At 40.5% G+C, this 17365-nt stretch overlaps 2 protein-coding genes across 2 annotated transcripts in view; both read left to right on the forward strand.

Annotated features, from left to right (window-relative positions):
- The window catches only part of LOC146548168 (ribonuclease inhibitor-like), a 343680-nt gene that overhangs the window by 57126 nt on the left and 269189 nt on the right, over positions 1–17365 (forward strand). The window lies entirely within an intron of this gene.
- Positions 10765–15334, forward strand: LOC146548175 (NLR family CARD domain-containing protein 3-like). The gene is made up of 2 exons (XM_085266224.1): positions 10765–11038; positions 13560–15334. The coding sequence occupies exons 1-2, from the start codon at positions 10765–10767 to the stop codon at positions 15332–15334; spliced, it is 2049 nt and encodes a 682-aa protein (XP_085122350.1).

Consider the following 17365-nt stretch of genomic DNA (forward strand, 5'->3'; position numbering starts at 1 on the left):
CTTCTTCAGTTCTAAGGTCAAATGGTGGAGAGTCCCAGATATAACCCTAGTGGGAGTATCCCCCCACAGAGGGACAAAAGGACCCCCTGATGATCCTCTAATCACCTGAGCCAAGGTGTGAAATTGGGTGTGGGACCCAATCAGCCAGAGTTTCGGGTGAGTTCATTGTGAAACCTGGCCCCACCTTGTCATGCGAAGTCCAGACGCTTTTCATTGCAAGCTCCTTTGACTACGATGACCTGGATGACTGAGAACCTTCACAGACATATCACACAAGGTAAAAACTACAAGTCCCAGCATCCTCTGTGTTTAGGGAGGAGCAGTGAAAGTGAAAGTGTTGATCCTCCGTTCAGAGCAGCAGGAGGAGGAAGGTGGAGCTGAGGCAGGCGAGTGTTAACATGAATATGTTTCTTCTTATGACATAAAATAATTCCACGCTGTTCGTGTCTGTGGGTGAAACGTGAGGTCGGTCGGCTCCTCTGAGCGCTGGTTTCCTGTAAGTAGAGAGGAAGTGAGTTTAGCTGAGAGAGCAGGAGGAGAGTGAGAGCTGTGCTGAGGCAGGTGAGTGTTAACACCGCTCTGACATTACTGTGTCTCTGTGGCGGGAACAACAGGCTCCGTCAGTGGAGGCAAAAATAATCAGACTTTGGTTTTTCAAAGTAAACTACTTTATGTTGGGAGAAGCCGCGCGCTCATTGGATAACGACTTGTCAATCTCAAGTTATTAGCCAATGAGCGCGCAGGTTCACAGTAAGACCCGCCCTTATCACGACGTCTTTAAAACTAAACGTCCAAATTCATCGGCTGCATCCTCCCGAGGACCCGGCCTTCGCGGTGTACGTGGGCTGGGTCCTCAGAAGGTTGGATATGCTGGAAGTAGTGAGGGCCAAATGAAGCTTTCCGAAGCACTGAAGCTTGTATTGAAAAACTGTTCATTACTCGAAGCTTTTCAACACAGTCCTCTCCGGTGACATCTGGTGGTGAAAATTTTGAAGAGCAGCTTGAATCTGCAAAATAAAACGGACTGCTCAATCATCACTGCTCACTCAAGAGCAGGGACGTGCAGAGGGGGGGGGCTAGAGGGGCTTGAGCACCCGCCCCTTTCCTGATGAGTGCCCAAAGTGCCCTTTTGTTGAGGCAACTTTTAAAAAACATTTTTTTTTTTTAATTTATTTTTATGTGTGTGTGCGTGCGGAGTCCTGTCTGTGCCCCTCAACAATAATATTTAACTATTAATCATAGTTTTGCTAAATAAAAGGATCTGGCTTGCATCAGTCACATGATCACATTTAACCAATGATCGCCCTCGACGGCAGAACGCGCTGGTTACGAGCCGGGAACGAGCTCACAAAGAGCACGCGCATCTTTTGCGGTCCGGAGCTGTAGGAGAAACACAAGTTAACTCAGAGACACAGACTGATGCGACAAACCCAGTAAGTAGCTGTACAGCGCACACTGTAGTGTGTAGCACCCAGGAGTATTGGCTTATTACGTACACGTTGGTAAGCTGTCTTGTTGCAACTGACGAACTGAAACAAACGAGCGTGCTGTGTGTGCAACAGCGCGACAAACATTACCTGTCCTTTTATTAACTGCACAAGTAGTGCTGGTCACAGCTGCTGGCTACCTGTGTAAGGCTGTCATAGGTCTGTAGCTCTGTCACCGTTTTAGTGAACATATTTAGTTTTAAAGTAAGTTACAGAGCATTTCCTGCCTTTCTGAGGGGATTATATTTCACTAAAAAACGATCTAATATGCATGTCCACATAATAATTATTATAATTATAATATATTAAAAAACACACGCTGTATTTTAAAGAACATACATTAAGAAACAGATTATATTAGATTTATATTTTAAATAAGACAAAATTTGGATTTTACAGCAGCAAAATGATTGTATCTCTACAGTTTAAAGATGTAATAAGCTTTGCCCTGCACAGAGTGGATAGTGAAACAAATGCAATCATCATAAATACATTATTTCATATTTATTACTTCCCCCTCCTCATTGCTTTATTATTGTAGCTCTAGTAATAAATAATAATGTAAGGATTCTGGATCAGCACCATGATGCCCATAGTATATACAGTATTCTGAAGAAGGTCTAAAATGTCACTGTGTGTGCATGTGTGTGTTTTATTTAGCTGGATTTAAAAAAATTATTACTCATGATATAACATTGTGCAGACATGGCTGGTAAGGACATGAGGAGGAAACAGTAGGAGCTGTATGAGGCTACTAAAGGCAGGGCTATAACATTTTTCTCTCATCATTTTATTATAGATTAAGTGCAAGAGTTGTTAGGTGTGGATAATTAGATTATAGTTTATTGCAATAGCAAGTTGTGCCTTGTTCTCAGATGGACAGCAAGTGGAGAGTGATATATGAAATGATGGGATGGAAGGAAGAAGAGAAGCAAAGAGTGATTCACAGGCAGAGCCGAGTTTATGTCACAGTTTTTCGTTGCCTTATGGTTCCAAGCGCTGTCACCAATCTTTGCATTTTGTTATTATCTCATGACACTTGTTTAATCAGCTACCATCTCTCCTATGGACTTTTTAATGTCTAGAGTCTCAGATCAACACAGCCCTGCCCTTTCCATATTAGATTGTTGATGAATGTGTGTTGTTGTTATTCAGCCTGGTTCAATGTGCCCCTTTTTAACTTTGAGCACCCGCCCCTTTAAACGTCTCTGCACGGCCCTGGACTTATATATCACCTTTAACCTGAGTAGCGAAAGTCCGCGGTGATTTGAAAATGATGTGCCGGGAGTTGTGCCGTTCTCGGCGGCTTCAGTGACCCTCGAGCTCCCGGCTGGCTATAGTGCTGGTGGGTAGCAGACGTCTCCGAAAACGTCGAAGCACTTTTGCAAATATGCGGTATCTTGATAAACCGAGCAGATATTTGATGTTTACACAGCTACTTTCTCGCCTGAAAATATGTTAAAAGTTTATTTTGTGACCCAGAAAGATTAGTATGAGTAATTTTAAAACTTAGTAGCGGCCGCCAAATTGAGGAACTGGATTTGGTGGTCATGAAAATGGCATTAAACAAGTCCCCAGGGACAGATGGACTCACTACTAATTTTTATCAATTCTTCTGGAAGGACCTAAGAACTTTATTGTTTGATGCATTAAAGGAATCGATAGAGAAAAAAAGAACTGATGCCGAGCATGAAACAAGCGCTGATAACCCTGATCCCTAAATCGGGTAAGGATAAAAGAATTTTAGACAATTTAAGACCCATCACCTTACTAAACACTGACTATAAGATCCTGTCTGGAGCTGTAGCTGAGAGGCTAAAGAAAGGCATCTCAAACATTATCAGTGAAACGCAATCAGGTTTTTTGAAAGGAAGACTAATTCATAACAATATTGGGCTGGTTTTGGACCTCCTTGAGTACAGTGAAATAATCCAAGATGTCACGGTCCTGAGTCTGTGGACTCAGTGTTTTTCTGTTTGTATTAGTTATCTTTGATTTCATGATGTGTTTTGATTCTCTTGGGTTTGATTTTTGTCGCTAGTATTCCTAACTCCCTAGGTCCTTGGCATTTCTTGTGTTCTCCTTCTTAGGTCGTGGTTCTGTGTTACTTCTGTTAGTATACAGTCATCTCTGTCAGTGTGTCTCTTGTTCTGTCACTGTATCCCCTAGTTTAGTCCACGTCTGTTCAGTTTCCTGTTTTACTTTGAAAGTCTGTGTACTATGTCAATGTGTTGAGTTTTGCCGCCCCTTGTCTTGTCATGTCTGATGAGTCCCAGCTGTGTTCTCCTCCTGTTTCACATTCCCTAATCACCTCAGTATGTATTTAAGCCCTGTGTTTTTCCCTGCCAGTTGTTGCGTCCTCCACGTTTGTTGTGTGTGTATTCATTGTCGTCTACCTTCATCATCTCCAGTCTAGTTAGTTTAAGTTGTTGTTTATGTATCGCCAAGGGTGACTCACCAGCAAATAAAGCTGTCGTTTAAGTTAATGTTTTGTCTCCGAGTCCTGCACGTGGGTCCAGCCACTGACAGCTACACAACTCATCGTGACACAAGAGAGAGGATACATCCTGTTCTTAGATTTTTACAAAGCATTTGACTCAGTTGAACATACGTTCATATTCAAAACTCTGCAGTCTTTTGGTTTTGGACAGGAATTTAACAATGTTATAGAGATGCTATATAATGACATTAACAGCTCTGTTTTCCTAGAACATGGTACATGTTCAAGGTTTGAGGTTAATAGAGGGATAAGGCAGGGATGTAGCAGCTCACCACTTCTGTTCATCATGGTTGCTGAGCTGTTGTCTATTTTGATTAAAAACAGTCACATTGAGGGGTTAACTGTGATGGGTGAACAGATAATAATCAGTCAGCTCGCAGATGATACCACCCTGTTTTTAAAAAACGAGGACCAGATTCCTTTAGCCTTACAGGCGATCAACCACTTCTCCAAAGCTTCTGGCCTACAGCTGAATATTAATGAATAAGAAATTCTAGCTCTGCATGAGTGTCCCCTGCAAGCAATAAATAATATACAGATAAAAAAAGAGGTGAAGTATCTGGGCATTGTAATTTGCAAGGATAAGACATCAACTGAAAATAAGAATATCTGTGCCAATATAGAAAAGTGTAAGTCAATTTTAAACAGGTGGCTGCAAAGGGACATAACTCTGTTTGGGAGAATCTTGCTAACCAAAATGGACAGTCTGTCCAGACTAATCTATCCAGCCTTTTCTCTGCCCATATCTCCAAAACGAATTCAATCTATAAATAATCTTAATTTTAGGTTCATATGGAGGAACAAATGTCATTATATAAAGAAAAATGATGTGATTAAGAATTATGAAGAGGGTGGGGCTAATGCCATTGACTATGATGTTATGAATGGTGTACTAAAACTGAAATGGTTAAGATCTTTCATTAGGAACAAAAATTCCTTTTGGAACATTATTCCCAGTGTGATTTTTGGCAAAATGGGTGGAATAGACTTTTTGTTACGTTGTGACTTTGATTGCAGTTCGTTACCTGTTAAACTCTCAGCTTTCCATCAGCAGGTCCTTCTCTACTGGAAGATCTAAAGGGATTTGGGCTGTAGCTCATTTTATGGATGATAATGGGGTCTTATTAAAACATGAGACGTTTTGTGAGAAATTTGATGTAAGATGTACTGCTAAGAGATATAAATCCCTAGTGAAAGCCATTTCAGTCCCTTTGAGATCAATGATAAAAGAAGATATTGTGCACTCTAAAATTTCTCCTGGACTGAGGCAGCTCTGCATAGCTGGAGCTGAATTTGGTGACAGCAGGTTTACAAACAAGGTGATCAGGAATATTTTGATCAACGACATTTGCCCTAATCCGGTTAAAAGAAATTATATCCTTAAAGAATTTGAGACCATGGAGGTTAAGGCGATAAGAAAAAAGTATATTTCACTTCCTCTTTCCCCTAAAGTAAAAGAGGTTCACTTTAAAATCATTAATGAGGTTTATCCAACCAATGAATTCTTAAGACGGAAATTTAACTTAGATGTGAACGCCTGCACATTTTGTGAAAATGATATTGAAAGTCTGGATCACTTGTTTTTCTACTGTGAATCAGTGCACTCCTTCTGGACTGACATGTGGAGCTGGCTACAGTCCAGGAGAATTCAGTTACCACATTTGACGGTGACAGTAATAAAGTTTGGAATACTTGCTGAGAATGCAGATTTTGACCTGTTGATTAGGACGATTTTGTTAATGGGAAAAATTTTTCTTCACAAATGCAGATACTTTAAAGCTAAACCATGTATAAACAGAAGGCTGAATGACTTTAGACTCTGGGCTAAATCGCTGAAACTTGTGAATAACAAGAAAGCTCATAAACTTGTTGTTTTATTTAACGAGTTTAATCTATGTTAAAAAAAAAGAAACCTCCCTATTTTATAATCATGACTGCCATTTTTTGCTCATGGTATTTTTTGCCTTTGGTTCAAATCCTTCAAAATACATACAAAATCAGTATCGATACTGACGTAAATTAATAGAAATAGAGATGGACCGATACGTAATATCGCATCAGTCCATCTCTATTTCCCTGTCTGGATTAAGGAAGGTTGTAAAAGCAGCTCGATGTACAACCTGTTCTTTGGATCCTCTACCAGCCTGGGCTATAAAGGAACTGTGGTCAGCATTAGGACCCTACAACCTGTTTCTTTTAAATACTTCATTGAGTCTTTCCTGAATGTTTTAAATCAGCTGTGGTAGTACCAATCTTGAAAAAGCCTGGACTGGATGTTGACATGGTCGCAAATAGGGCAGGGTATCGTCACTGAATTCTAGAATCGATTTGATTCCGATTCACAAGGTCCTGAATCAATTCGATCCACGATTCGATTCAATTCGATTTGAATCTGGGAAATTTTGCCTCAGACAGTCAGAAATATTATAATTCAGATCAGTACATTTACATATTTTTGTATCTATAAAAAGGAAGCTGACACTCGCAAGACTTTATCAAAGGTGTGAGCATCACAGCAGAGGCCTTTGTGTCAAAGTAGCTGAAGATAAAACAGAAAAACATGAAGGTGGTTTTATAAAAATATTCTACAGTAGATCAAAAACGAAAGAAAACCATTAATCGACATATGAACATTACCTCTGAAGTTACAGCGGTTTTATGACAGACACATTGTTTTGCAATTTGCATAATTTTAAAAAGTTTAAATTTGTTCAGAAGCCTGTTGAACGGCAGAAATTAGGTTTTCTTTTCGGAAGTAAGTAAAAGGAAAAAAACAGCGGCCGACAGCGCTGTAAGCAACGGTAGACTTGTGCGTAACAAGCAAGCGAATAATGCAGAAAACAGATTTTTAGACAGGAAACTGTGTGTGTGAGAGAGAGAGAGAGAGAGCTGTGCATGACGTGTGATTTTATCCTGGTGGAAGCAAAACAGCAAAAGTCAGAGTGAGTTCATGACGATGTTTATGTGAAGCGTAGTTTGGATCTTCTTTTGCTGCTGGTTCAGTCAATATTGTTTGGAGAGAGATAAAACTAACAGCTTTAGAATCAGCGTAAAAAGGACGTAAACACAAAGCTCGGAGCCGCCGAAACATCAGAATCAGCGAGCTGTCGGCTTTCAGCCCCGACCGTGTCCGTGCCATCGGGTGAGAAAGGCGACATCTCACTGATTCTGATGTGTCGGCGGCTCTGAGCTTTGTGTTTACGTCTTTGTGCAGAATCCGTGTTCCTGCTCTCATTTACTGTTTCAGCTGTTTGGTGGTTGTTAAAGTTTTGTGAGGTTTAACCTGAGATTCTGGCGTTGGTGCAAAATGCAGCTGCTCGCATTTTAACAAGAACTGGGAAATTTGAGCACATTACCCCTGTTCTGAGATGTCTTCACTGGCTACCTTGTCAGGTTCGAGCAGATTTTAAGGTCCTGCTGCTCACCTACAAGGCTTTAAACGGATTGGCACCTTCATACCTCTCCGACCTTTTACACCTTTATGTTCCATCTCGTGCTCTCCGATCTCAGGACTCTGGTCTTCCAAAAGTTCTTAGAGCCAGAAAAAAGACAATTGGAGAGCTTTTTCTTTTCATGCCCCGTTTCTGTGGAACAACCTCCCACAAGATATTCGGCAGGCTGCTCTGTGGAGGTTTTTAAAACCAAGTTGAAGACACATTTGTTCACCCGATCCTACATGTCTTAATTCTATGGCTTTTAGTTTTTACATTTTTATTGTTTTTAACTTGTATTGTGTCTTTTACCTGTATTGCTATGTATCGCTTTTATTTTATTTATCTCTTTAGTTGTACAGCACTTTGTTTGAAAGCGCTTTATAAATAAAGTTATTATTATTATTATTATTACAAGGTCCACGTTTACGGGAACATCTGCTACAGATATGGGAGAATATTTGATTTCTATTGTAGACAGAAGCCACGGGTGTGTTCAGTCAAACGTTTAGAATAAACTTTGGTCTATAAATGTGTTTCATGATTTATTTTTAACTCCAACTGCTTATTTGTACTATGCTTTCATTTCAGAGCGCAATGAGAAATAAAAAGGATATTTTCAATAAAACTGTCACGATCCTGGGTCTGTGACTCAGTGTTTTCTGTTTTGTATTGTTAATCTTTGATTTCATGATGTATCTTTGTTTATTCTTACGTTTTGGTTCTGTGTTTTGTTGTACCTCTAAGCAGAGGTGTGGACTCGAGTCACATGACTTGGACTCGAGTCAGACTCGAGTCATTAATTTTATGACTTTAGACTTGACTTGAAAAAATGTTCTAAGACTTGTGACTTGACTTGGACTTTTACACCAATGACTTGGGACTTGAATTGGACTTGAACCGGTTTACTTGAAAAGACTTGATATTTTACCCCAAATATAAAATTTAACATGCATATTATATAGAGATTGAAAATGTGACGTCATTCACGGGTAGAACCGCAAAGGATTCTGGGAACTCGTGGCAAGCGGTACTAGCGCACGCAGGCTTTCAATTAAAATCAGTTATACAGCGATAAAAAGAAACACAAAAATGTCAAGAAGCTGTTGTATTATTAACTGCAATAGCCGGTCGCATGACAGCCACGGGAAGCCGACGGGTAAAGAGATCGGTTGTTATCGGATTACGTCGTTGAAGAGAAATTGTTCATGTTTCCGAAGTAACAAAGACGCGACGGATGGCCTGGATCGCAGCCATTCAAAGATCAAATATAACGTCCCAGAACACTCCAGCTCACAGGTTAGTCTGCTCCAAGCATTTACACGAAGGTCAGTGTTTTTTAGTAGTTAATACGTCATTTTCATAACATAATTGGTGATATAGGTTACAAGCAAGAACAGAAATTGTCGCGCTATGCTCCTTTATTTATTGTGCATAAATAGTGAATTGTCCTGACACAATATTGCGTTTCGCTTCTGTTATTATGGTACATTGACAAAAACATATACTTTTATTTACAGGATAAAACAGGTTTTTTGTATCACTAATTGCCCAGTACGATTACAGCATACAATATTGTTGTCACTGCTACATTTCTGTGATGGGTACCAGAAATTATTTCCACTACTAATTAATTACCGTTGAGCTCAAAGGTCCTATTAATAAACGGTTAAGGAATGTGTATTTATGACGACAATTTGTGAGACTGGTAAACTTATGATACGTACGATGGTCTTTCGTTCTACACGGTGCATTTCAAGGTCCTGCACCCATCCGTCGGTAAACTGTACCTGGGCTTGTTGCAGTGACCGGAAGTTACTAAACTTCATGAGTGTATGCGCTCACTCCAAGAAGCGTATGATTATAAATATGCATATAAATATGCTACAATGAGATAGCTGACTTCATCTAACTAGCAAATGTTGTCCAGGCTACGTTGGTGATACAGTTTTTTTTAATGTGTATGATATTTTTGTCATGCGATTTTAAAGCTGGTCCTACAACCGCATCCAAGAATAACATGCAGCTTATCTCAGAACTGTCGGTGAAAATTATTCTTGGAGCTAGGTTTAATTGAGCTGCATTTTAAAGAGGTGCAATTTCACAATTTGTGTATATTTTCTAAGTTCACTATTTTGTCATGTGTTGAGAAAAACACAGATTTAAAAATTACATGGTCTAATATTTACATTTAGCATATAACTGCAACATTATTTTTTCGTTTGTTTTTTTAAAGACTCGAAAGGACTTGAAATTCAAAGTTTCAGACTTGTGACTTGACTCGGACTTTTACACCAGTGACTTGAGACTCGACTCTGACTTGCCTGACATTACTTGAGACTTGACTTGAGACTTGAGGATAAAGACTTGAGACTTACTTGAGACTTGCAAAACAATGACTTGGTCCCACCTCTGCCTCTAAGTTCAGTCTTTGTATTTCCTGCTTTGTTGTGAAGGTCCGTGTCTCATGTCAGTGTGTTTAGTTTGCGTTTCCTCTGTCTCGTCTTGTCAATCACTCCCAGCTGTGTCCTCCTTCTGTGTCTCATTCCCTCGTTATCCCTCTGTGTATTTAAGAGTTGTGTTTGCCTCTGTTAGTTGCTGGTTTGTCTGTGTATCTGTCAGGGTCCTGGGTCTCCTGATCTAGTGGTTTCAGTTCTTTGTGATTTTTGTGTTATGTCAGTTTAGTTTGTGAGTTATTCTATGCTTCCTAGGTTTTGATTCCCTGCCCCCCTTGTTTCTCTGTGCACTCTGTTCTGTGTTTAGTCTTCTCTGTCCATTTGTTCCGCCCTGTGTTGTTGCCTTCTGTGTCTCCCTCTGTGTAACTGTCTATATAGTGATGTGTTGTGGTGCTTTGCTCCCACCCCTTGTGTTCCGTGTTTTCGTCTTCCCTTCGTGTACTTCTTCATATTCGTGTACTATTAGTTTTTAGGTTTTTGCTTAGTTTCCATGCTCACCTTCGCCATTTCTGTTTGTATCACCATGTGATGAATAAACTCACTTGCATCTGAGCTGCCTGCATAAAGGGTCCTTTGATAATTTACACACGGCTCGCAAACCGTGACAAAAACACTGGAAAAATTGGGCTGTTCTAAAACGTTTGACGGGTAGTGTATATATTTAGTTTATATATTTTCTTTATTTATAATAGTTTGTTTTATATTGTAGCAAAGTGTTACTTGGATACTTCTCTATGTGCTTCTTCATGTGCAATTTTGTTGCATTCTGAGCCTAAGAAATTTATTGTGATGAACTGCTGTTAGAATCAAGTTAAATTCTGATAAATCAGACAATTACCTCTCCAGCTGTTGTTACAGTCTTTGTTTATCGGGTCCTTACAGGGTAAAAGATGACGACACCTAAAGAAATCCTTCTGGGGACTTTGAAGGATTTGGGACGTGATGACTTTGAAGAATTTAAGTGGCATCTGAAGAACGGGTCTGTAGAAGGTTTACCAGCAATCCCAGAGAGTGAACTGGAGAATGCAGAGAGGACGGACATAGTGGATCTGATGTTTGATACCTACTCTATCAACACTTTTGAAGTTGCTAAAAATCTTTTGGGGAGGATAAACAGAAATGATCTGTTGGAGAATTTAAATAAAACCATCCCAGAACCCACAGGTAAGTCAGGGAATGACTAAACAAAAAACACATAAACAATAAAAACATTAGTTAAGTTAACATTACACAGGTGCCATTAAAATCCATATAAATAATAAATCCAAAACACTTGCCAACACTTTCAGGAGTGAGAGACTGCAGAAAGCCAACAGTTTGTGTTTTATGCATCTGCACAAATAACCTCCTGTGTACACACATGAATATCTGCTCTTTGGGTTGGTTTGATTAAAATGGGACCAGCAGCAGGTTTTCTGCCCATTTTACAGATTTATATTGTGAGATTGGTTTTAGAGCTGTTTTATCAACATAAATGAGGCGACAACAACAGTTTGGGACACGTCACAAATATGATCAAAGTGCTTTCTCTTAAATCTATTTACCAGTTGAAGGTAAAGTTAAAAAAATGGCTGCCATTTCTTTCTGCTGTTTGGAGACCCAAACAAAAAAATGCCCAGACAGTAAATGCTTTTTATTATGGTTGATAAACAGGACACTAAGGTGATTGGTCAAAGGTTGGAGGAAAGCCACAGTTCTCCTTATATGACTAAAATCCACCATTTCAGCTCATGTTTTTTCTTCTGCAGCTTTCTGGGAGATTCCACTTCAGCCTTCTGCTGGCAACGCTCCAGTTACCAAGCTTCCCTTAGGTAGTGTCATTAGAAGACATAGCATACATTTACACTGCTATGCAGATGACACCCAGCTCCATCTGTCCATGAAGTCAGATAACACACACCAATGAGTTAAACTGCAGGAATGTCTTAAAGACACAAAGACCTGGATGGCCGCTAACTTTCTGCTTCTTAATACAGATAAAACTGAGGTTATTGTACTCGGCCCTGAAAATCTTAGAAATATGGTATCTAAGCAGATTCTTACTCTGGATGGCATTACCTTGGCCTCCAGTAACACTGTGAGGAACCTTGGAGTCATTTTTGACCAGGACATGTCCTTCAACGCACATATTAAACAAACATGTAAGACTGCTTTCTTCCATTTGTGCAACATCTCTAAAGTTAGAAATATCCTGTCTCAGAGAGACTCTGAAAAACTAGTTCATGCATTTATTACTTCCAGGCTGGACGACTGTAATTCATTATTATCAGGATGTCCAAAAAACTCGCTGAAAAGCCTTCAGCTAATCCAAAATGCTGCAGCAAGAGTCCTGACAGGGACTAGAAAGAGAGAGCAGATTTCTCCTGTTTTGGCTTCCCTTCATTGGCTTCCTGTTAAATCCAGAATTCAAAATCCTGCTCCTCACATACAAGGTCTTAAATAATCAGGCCCCATCTTATCTTAATGACCTTGTAGTACCATATCACCCTGTTAGAGCACTTCGCTCTCGCTCTGCAGGCCTACTTGTTGTTCACAGAGTATTTAAAAGTAGAATGGGAGGCAGAGCCTTCAGTTTTCAGGACCCAAAAAGATATTTGTTTTTTTTTTCTGTTGTATTATTGTAGGTTCTTTATCTTACAATATAAAGCACATTGGGGTGACTGTTGTTGTTATTTGGAGGAATTTAAAAAAAACTTTTATACTTGAAATTCTTTCATTTATTCTACATATTTATTCATCACTGGCTCCATAGTGTTGTTTATGTAATATGTGAAATGTTGCTAGTATTGATTTGGTGCTGTATAAATAAACACAATTAAATCAAATGTGTCTCTATAAAACCTGCCCTCAGTTATAACCCAAGTGTCAGGGCTCAATGGCTCATGAAAAGGAATGGAGTCAAGCACAGAACCAAAAAACGGAGGCTGAGTGACTTTTAACAGAAATGTATTTTACTAGATTTCTTGACGGAGAAAGCTGAATCACGGCTAAATTCAACAGCAAGCGAGGTATTATGAGAAGTGCAGAGCTGAGGCCAGAACATAAGCTGAGGCAGGTCAAAGGAACAACAGGGGCAGAATCGGGCGAATAGAAACTATCCAGGATCACTGGAACAAAGGAGATAATAATCAGAGTGGTCCACAGTGTAGTGAATGAGTCCAAGATTTAAAAACTAAGAGGTGTTATGTGGCTGCAGGTGGAGATCAGCTGGAGGAGGAGATTAATTAAATCTGGGTACAGAGTGAGATGTGGGTGCACAGGGAGGCAGGCAGGTGAGGATGGCAGTTTGCAAGAGTGAGTTTTCCCAGCAGTGGCAGGGCAGAATCCTGAGGCGTGACTTATGGCGAGAGTTGGAAGATGTATCCAGGTGCCGACTAGGGAACAGGAAAAGAGGGTTACGCGAAACAAGCTGAGGAGCACAAGACAAAATGTGAGGCAGAGAACTGACTGTGGTAAGCAGACAATCTGGAGAAGGTTCATTGTGAGTGCTGCTCATAGATACTGCCGGAGTAATTGGCAACAGGTGAGGAGCAGGGAGGAGTGAGGAGGGCTGAGAGCTGATGCTGTGGAAAGTTACTCAGACTCACCCGGATCATGACACCAAGAGTCCAGTGAACTGAACACATAACCACAGTAACCAGAATGCAGTTTTCTCATTTGTGTCATTTGCTGTTTATTCATGCAGAGATTCTCACTGAGTGTCAGCTCAAACTCAAGTCAGACCTGAAGCAGAAGTTCCAGTGTGTGCTCGAGGGGATTTCTACAACAGAAAACCCGACCCTCCTGAGTCAGTTCTACACAGAGCTCTACATCACAGGGGGAGGGACTGCAGAGGTCAATGATGAACATGAGGTCAGACAGATTGAAACAGCATCCAGGAAACCAGACAGACCAGAAACAACCATCAGACAAGAAGACATCTTTAAACTCCCACCTGGAAGAGATAAACCAATCAGAACAGTGCTGACAATGGGAGTGGCTGGCATTGGGAAAACAGTCCTAACACAGAAGTTCACCCTGGACTGGGCTGAAGACAAAGCCAACCAGGACATCCAGTTCATGTTTCCATTCACTTTCAGAGAGCTGAATCTGCTGAAAGAGGAAAAGTTCAGCTTGGTGGAACTTGTTCATCACATCTTTACTGAAACCAAAAAAGCAGGAATCTACATCTTTGAAGACTTCCAGGTTGTGTTCATCTTTGATGGTCTGGATGAGTGTCGACCTCCTCTGGACTTCCACAAAACTGCAATCCTGACTGACCCTAGAAAGTCCACCTCAGTGGATGTGCTGCTGATAAACCTCATCAGGGGGAAACTGCTTCCCTCTGCTCGCCTCTGGATAACCACACGACCTGCAGCAGCCAATCAGATCCCTCCTGACTGTGTTGGCGTGGTGACAGAGGTCAGAGGGTTCACTGACCCACAGAAGGAGGAGTACTTCAGGAAGAGATTCAGAGATGAGGAGCAGGCCAGCAGCATCATCTCCCACATCAAGACATCACGAAGCCTCCACATCATGTGCCACATCCCAGTCTTCTGCTGGATCACTGCTACAGTTCTGGAGTTTGTCATGAAGAACAAAGAGAGCAAAGATCTGCCTAAGACTCTCACAGAGCTCTACCTACGCCTTGTGCTATTTCACCTAAAAACGAAGGACATCAAGTATGATGGAGGAGCTGAGACAGAGTCGTGCAGGAAGATCATTGAGTCTCTGGGAAAACTGGCCTTTGATCAGCTGCAGAAAGGAAACCTGATCTTCTATAAATCAGACCTGACAGAGTGTGGCATCGATATCAGAGCAGCCTCAGTGTACTCAGGAGTGTTCACACAGATCTTTAAAGCTGATGAGTGCCACATGTTCAACAACGTTGTTTACTGTTTCGTCCATCTGAGCATTCAGGAGTTCTTTGCTGCTCTTCATGTCTATCTGACCTTCATCAACTCTGGAGTCAACCTGCTTAAGAAACAATCTCCTCACTTTAAAATCTTCCAGAAAACACTTACTGTAAAAGACTTCTACCAGAGTGCTGTGGACAAAGCCTTAGAGAGTCCAAATGGACACCTGGACTTGTTCCTCCGCTTCCTCCTGGGTCTTTCACTGCAGACCAATCAGGATCTCCTATGCATGCTGACACAGACAGGAAGTAGCTCACAGACCAATCAGGAAACAGTTCACTACATCAAGAAGAAGCTCAGTGGGAAACTGTCTGCAGAGAAAAGCATCAACCTGTTCCACTGTCTGAATGAACTGGATGATCGTTCTCTAGTGGAGGAGATCCAACAGTCCCTGAGATCAGGACGTCTCTCCACAGATCAACTGTCTCCTGCTCAGTGGTCGGCTCTGGTCTTCATCTTACTGTCATCAGATCTGGATGAGTTCGACCTGGAGAAATACTCCCGTTCAGAGGAGGCATTTTTGAAGCTGCTGCCAGTGGTCAAAGCATCCAAGAAAGTGCTGTAAGTGAATCTATGAACAAATATGTTTAATAATGCTAGATGAATAAAAGAATATGTCTCCATTGTTATTCTTCCTCAGGCTGAGATATTGTAAACTCTCAAAAAGAAGCTTTGAAGCTTTGTCTGAAATTCTCAGCTCCCCATCCAATCATCTGAGAGAGCTGGACCTGAGCTCGAACTACCTGCAGGATTCAGGATTGGATTTGCTGTGTGTTGGACTAAAGAGTCCTGACTGTAAACTTGAAACTCTCAGGTAAGGATACAGACGTTTTGACACTTTTTGACTCTTAAATCTGTAAGTTTATCTTGATGTGGACGTTCAAAGTCAGCACAATTTTCCTTTTAAGTTCCTGAGTTTATATTTTTGACTGTCAGGTTGTCTGGACAGATGTTTTTATTTTATTTTATTTTTTTACTTGTCCCTAAAGTCAGAACTAAACCCACATGTAGATGACTTTCTGTTACTGGAGCAGCCTTCCTGAAGACAGCAGTGTGTTTTCATGCTTTTAAAGCCAAACTCACCTTTCTGACCTGGCTTTCATTTATTATCTATTTTTGTTTGTTTATTATATATTTATTTCTACTGTTTAACTACTGCTCACATCTGTTATCCTCCTTTTTAATTGTTCATTTCTTTTTACCCAGTGTTTCTATATTGCACTTTGTATTTGTCATCTATATTTATCATGCACTACTTTGCTCATTTATTGTTTGCTTTTAATGTTATTAAATTCCGGTTCTTTTGGTATTTGTTATGGCCAAAAAGACACGGCTCAAAAGTGGTCTTTTTACTTTTTAAGTTATTAAATTTGTAACTGTAGTGATTTGTGTGTGTGACAGAGAGGCACTGCCAGGGATTTTTGACACAAGTTGTTCTTGTAAAAACAGTCTGTGAAGGTTCTCAGACATCCAGGTCATCATAGTCTAAGAAGCTTGGAAAGAAAAGCGTCTGGACTTCTTCAAGTTTCCTTGAAGATGTTTCACCTCTTATGAGAGAAGCGTCTTCAGTTCTAAGAGTCAAATGGTGGAGTGGGGCAGTCAGTGAAAGGGCAATGGTGGTGGCTCAGGGTTTGTATGTTTGGGGGGTTCAGAGGGAAAAGATGAATGCAGGTCTGGAGTTGGTGTGTGAGAGCAGGGAGTGAATCTGATCAAACATGAGTGTCATGAAGCCTGTTTGCAGTTGTTTGCACTGTTTTCCACTCTGGATGTTGTTTCTGTTCAGCTGTGAGTATAAAAGGCTCCATTCTACAACCTGTTTGTGTTAGTTGTTCAATAGAAACATTATTTTGTGCTGATGTTGCACTTCTTTTATTCACAACCAAAGAGTTTTTGAAGTCTGCATCAGACTGATTTAAATGACTTTTGAATATTACTTTAAATACTTAGATTTAAAGTTCTGAAAAAAGTTTAAATACAAAGATCAGTATTGTCTAATGTTTTGGCTGCAGTGTGTTTTTGCAGACAGGTATAACAGAACAGCTTTAGTGTTTAGATTTTTTAAACTTGAGTATGAACTTATACAAAATGCAGCAAGATATTAAAAAAAAACGTTTGATCATAAAATCGACTATATTGGATTCATATCGATATCGGACATAAAACGTGGCATCGTTCCATCTCTGCTTTGATTAGAGACACAGCTCTAATCAAAGAGATGGTCCGCTTGCCTCCGCCCCAGAGAGAAGGGTTACATCTCCTGGGTTTAGGTGTTTTCCAATTTGTCATCATTTTGAAAAGTTTACATTTCTTCAGTGTTGAGCAGCAGAAATGAGGCTTTACTGTCAGAGGCCGACAGCACTGAACACAACAGCAGACTGGTGGCTAATAAACAGTGAATGATGCAGAAACAGATGTTTGAAGCTGTTCTTGGAGTACACTGAGAGAGAGAGAGCTGTGCAGGCAGGAACAGCCAAAGTCAGAGAGAATTCATGAGCATATTGATCAAACGTGAAGCAGAGTTTGGATCTTCTTTTGCTGCTGCTTCACTCAGTTTTGGTTGGAGACAGATGAAACCTGCAGCTTCAGGATCTGTGAG

The sequence above is a fragment of the Mchenga conophoros genome, linkage group LG23, assembly GCF_057382185.1.
Source record: "Mchenga conophoros isolate Kocher_MC1m ecotype Shallow Benthic linkage group LG23, M_conophoros_male_GT1.1, whole genome shotgun sequence".
NCBI lineage: Eukaryota > Metazoa > Chordata > Actinopteri > Cichliformes > Cichlidae > Mchenga > Mchenga conophoros.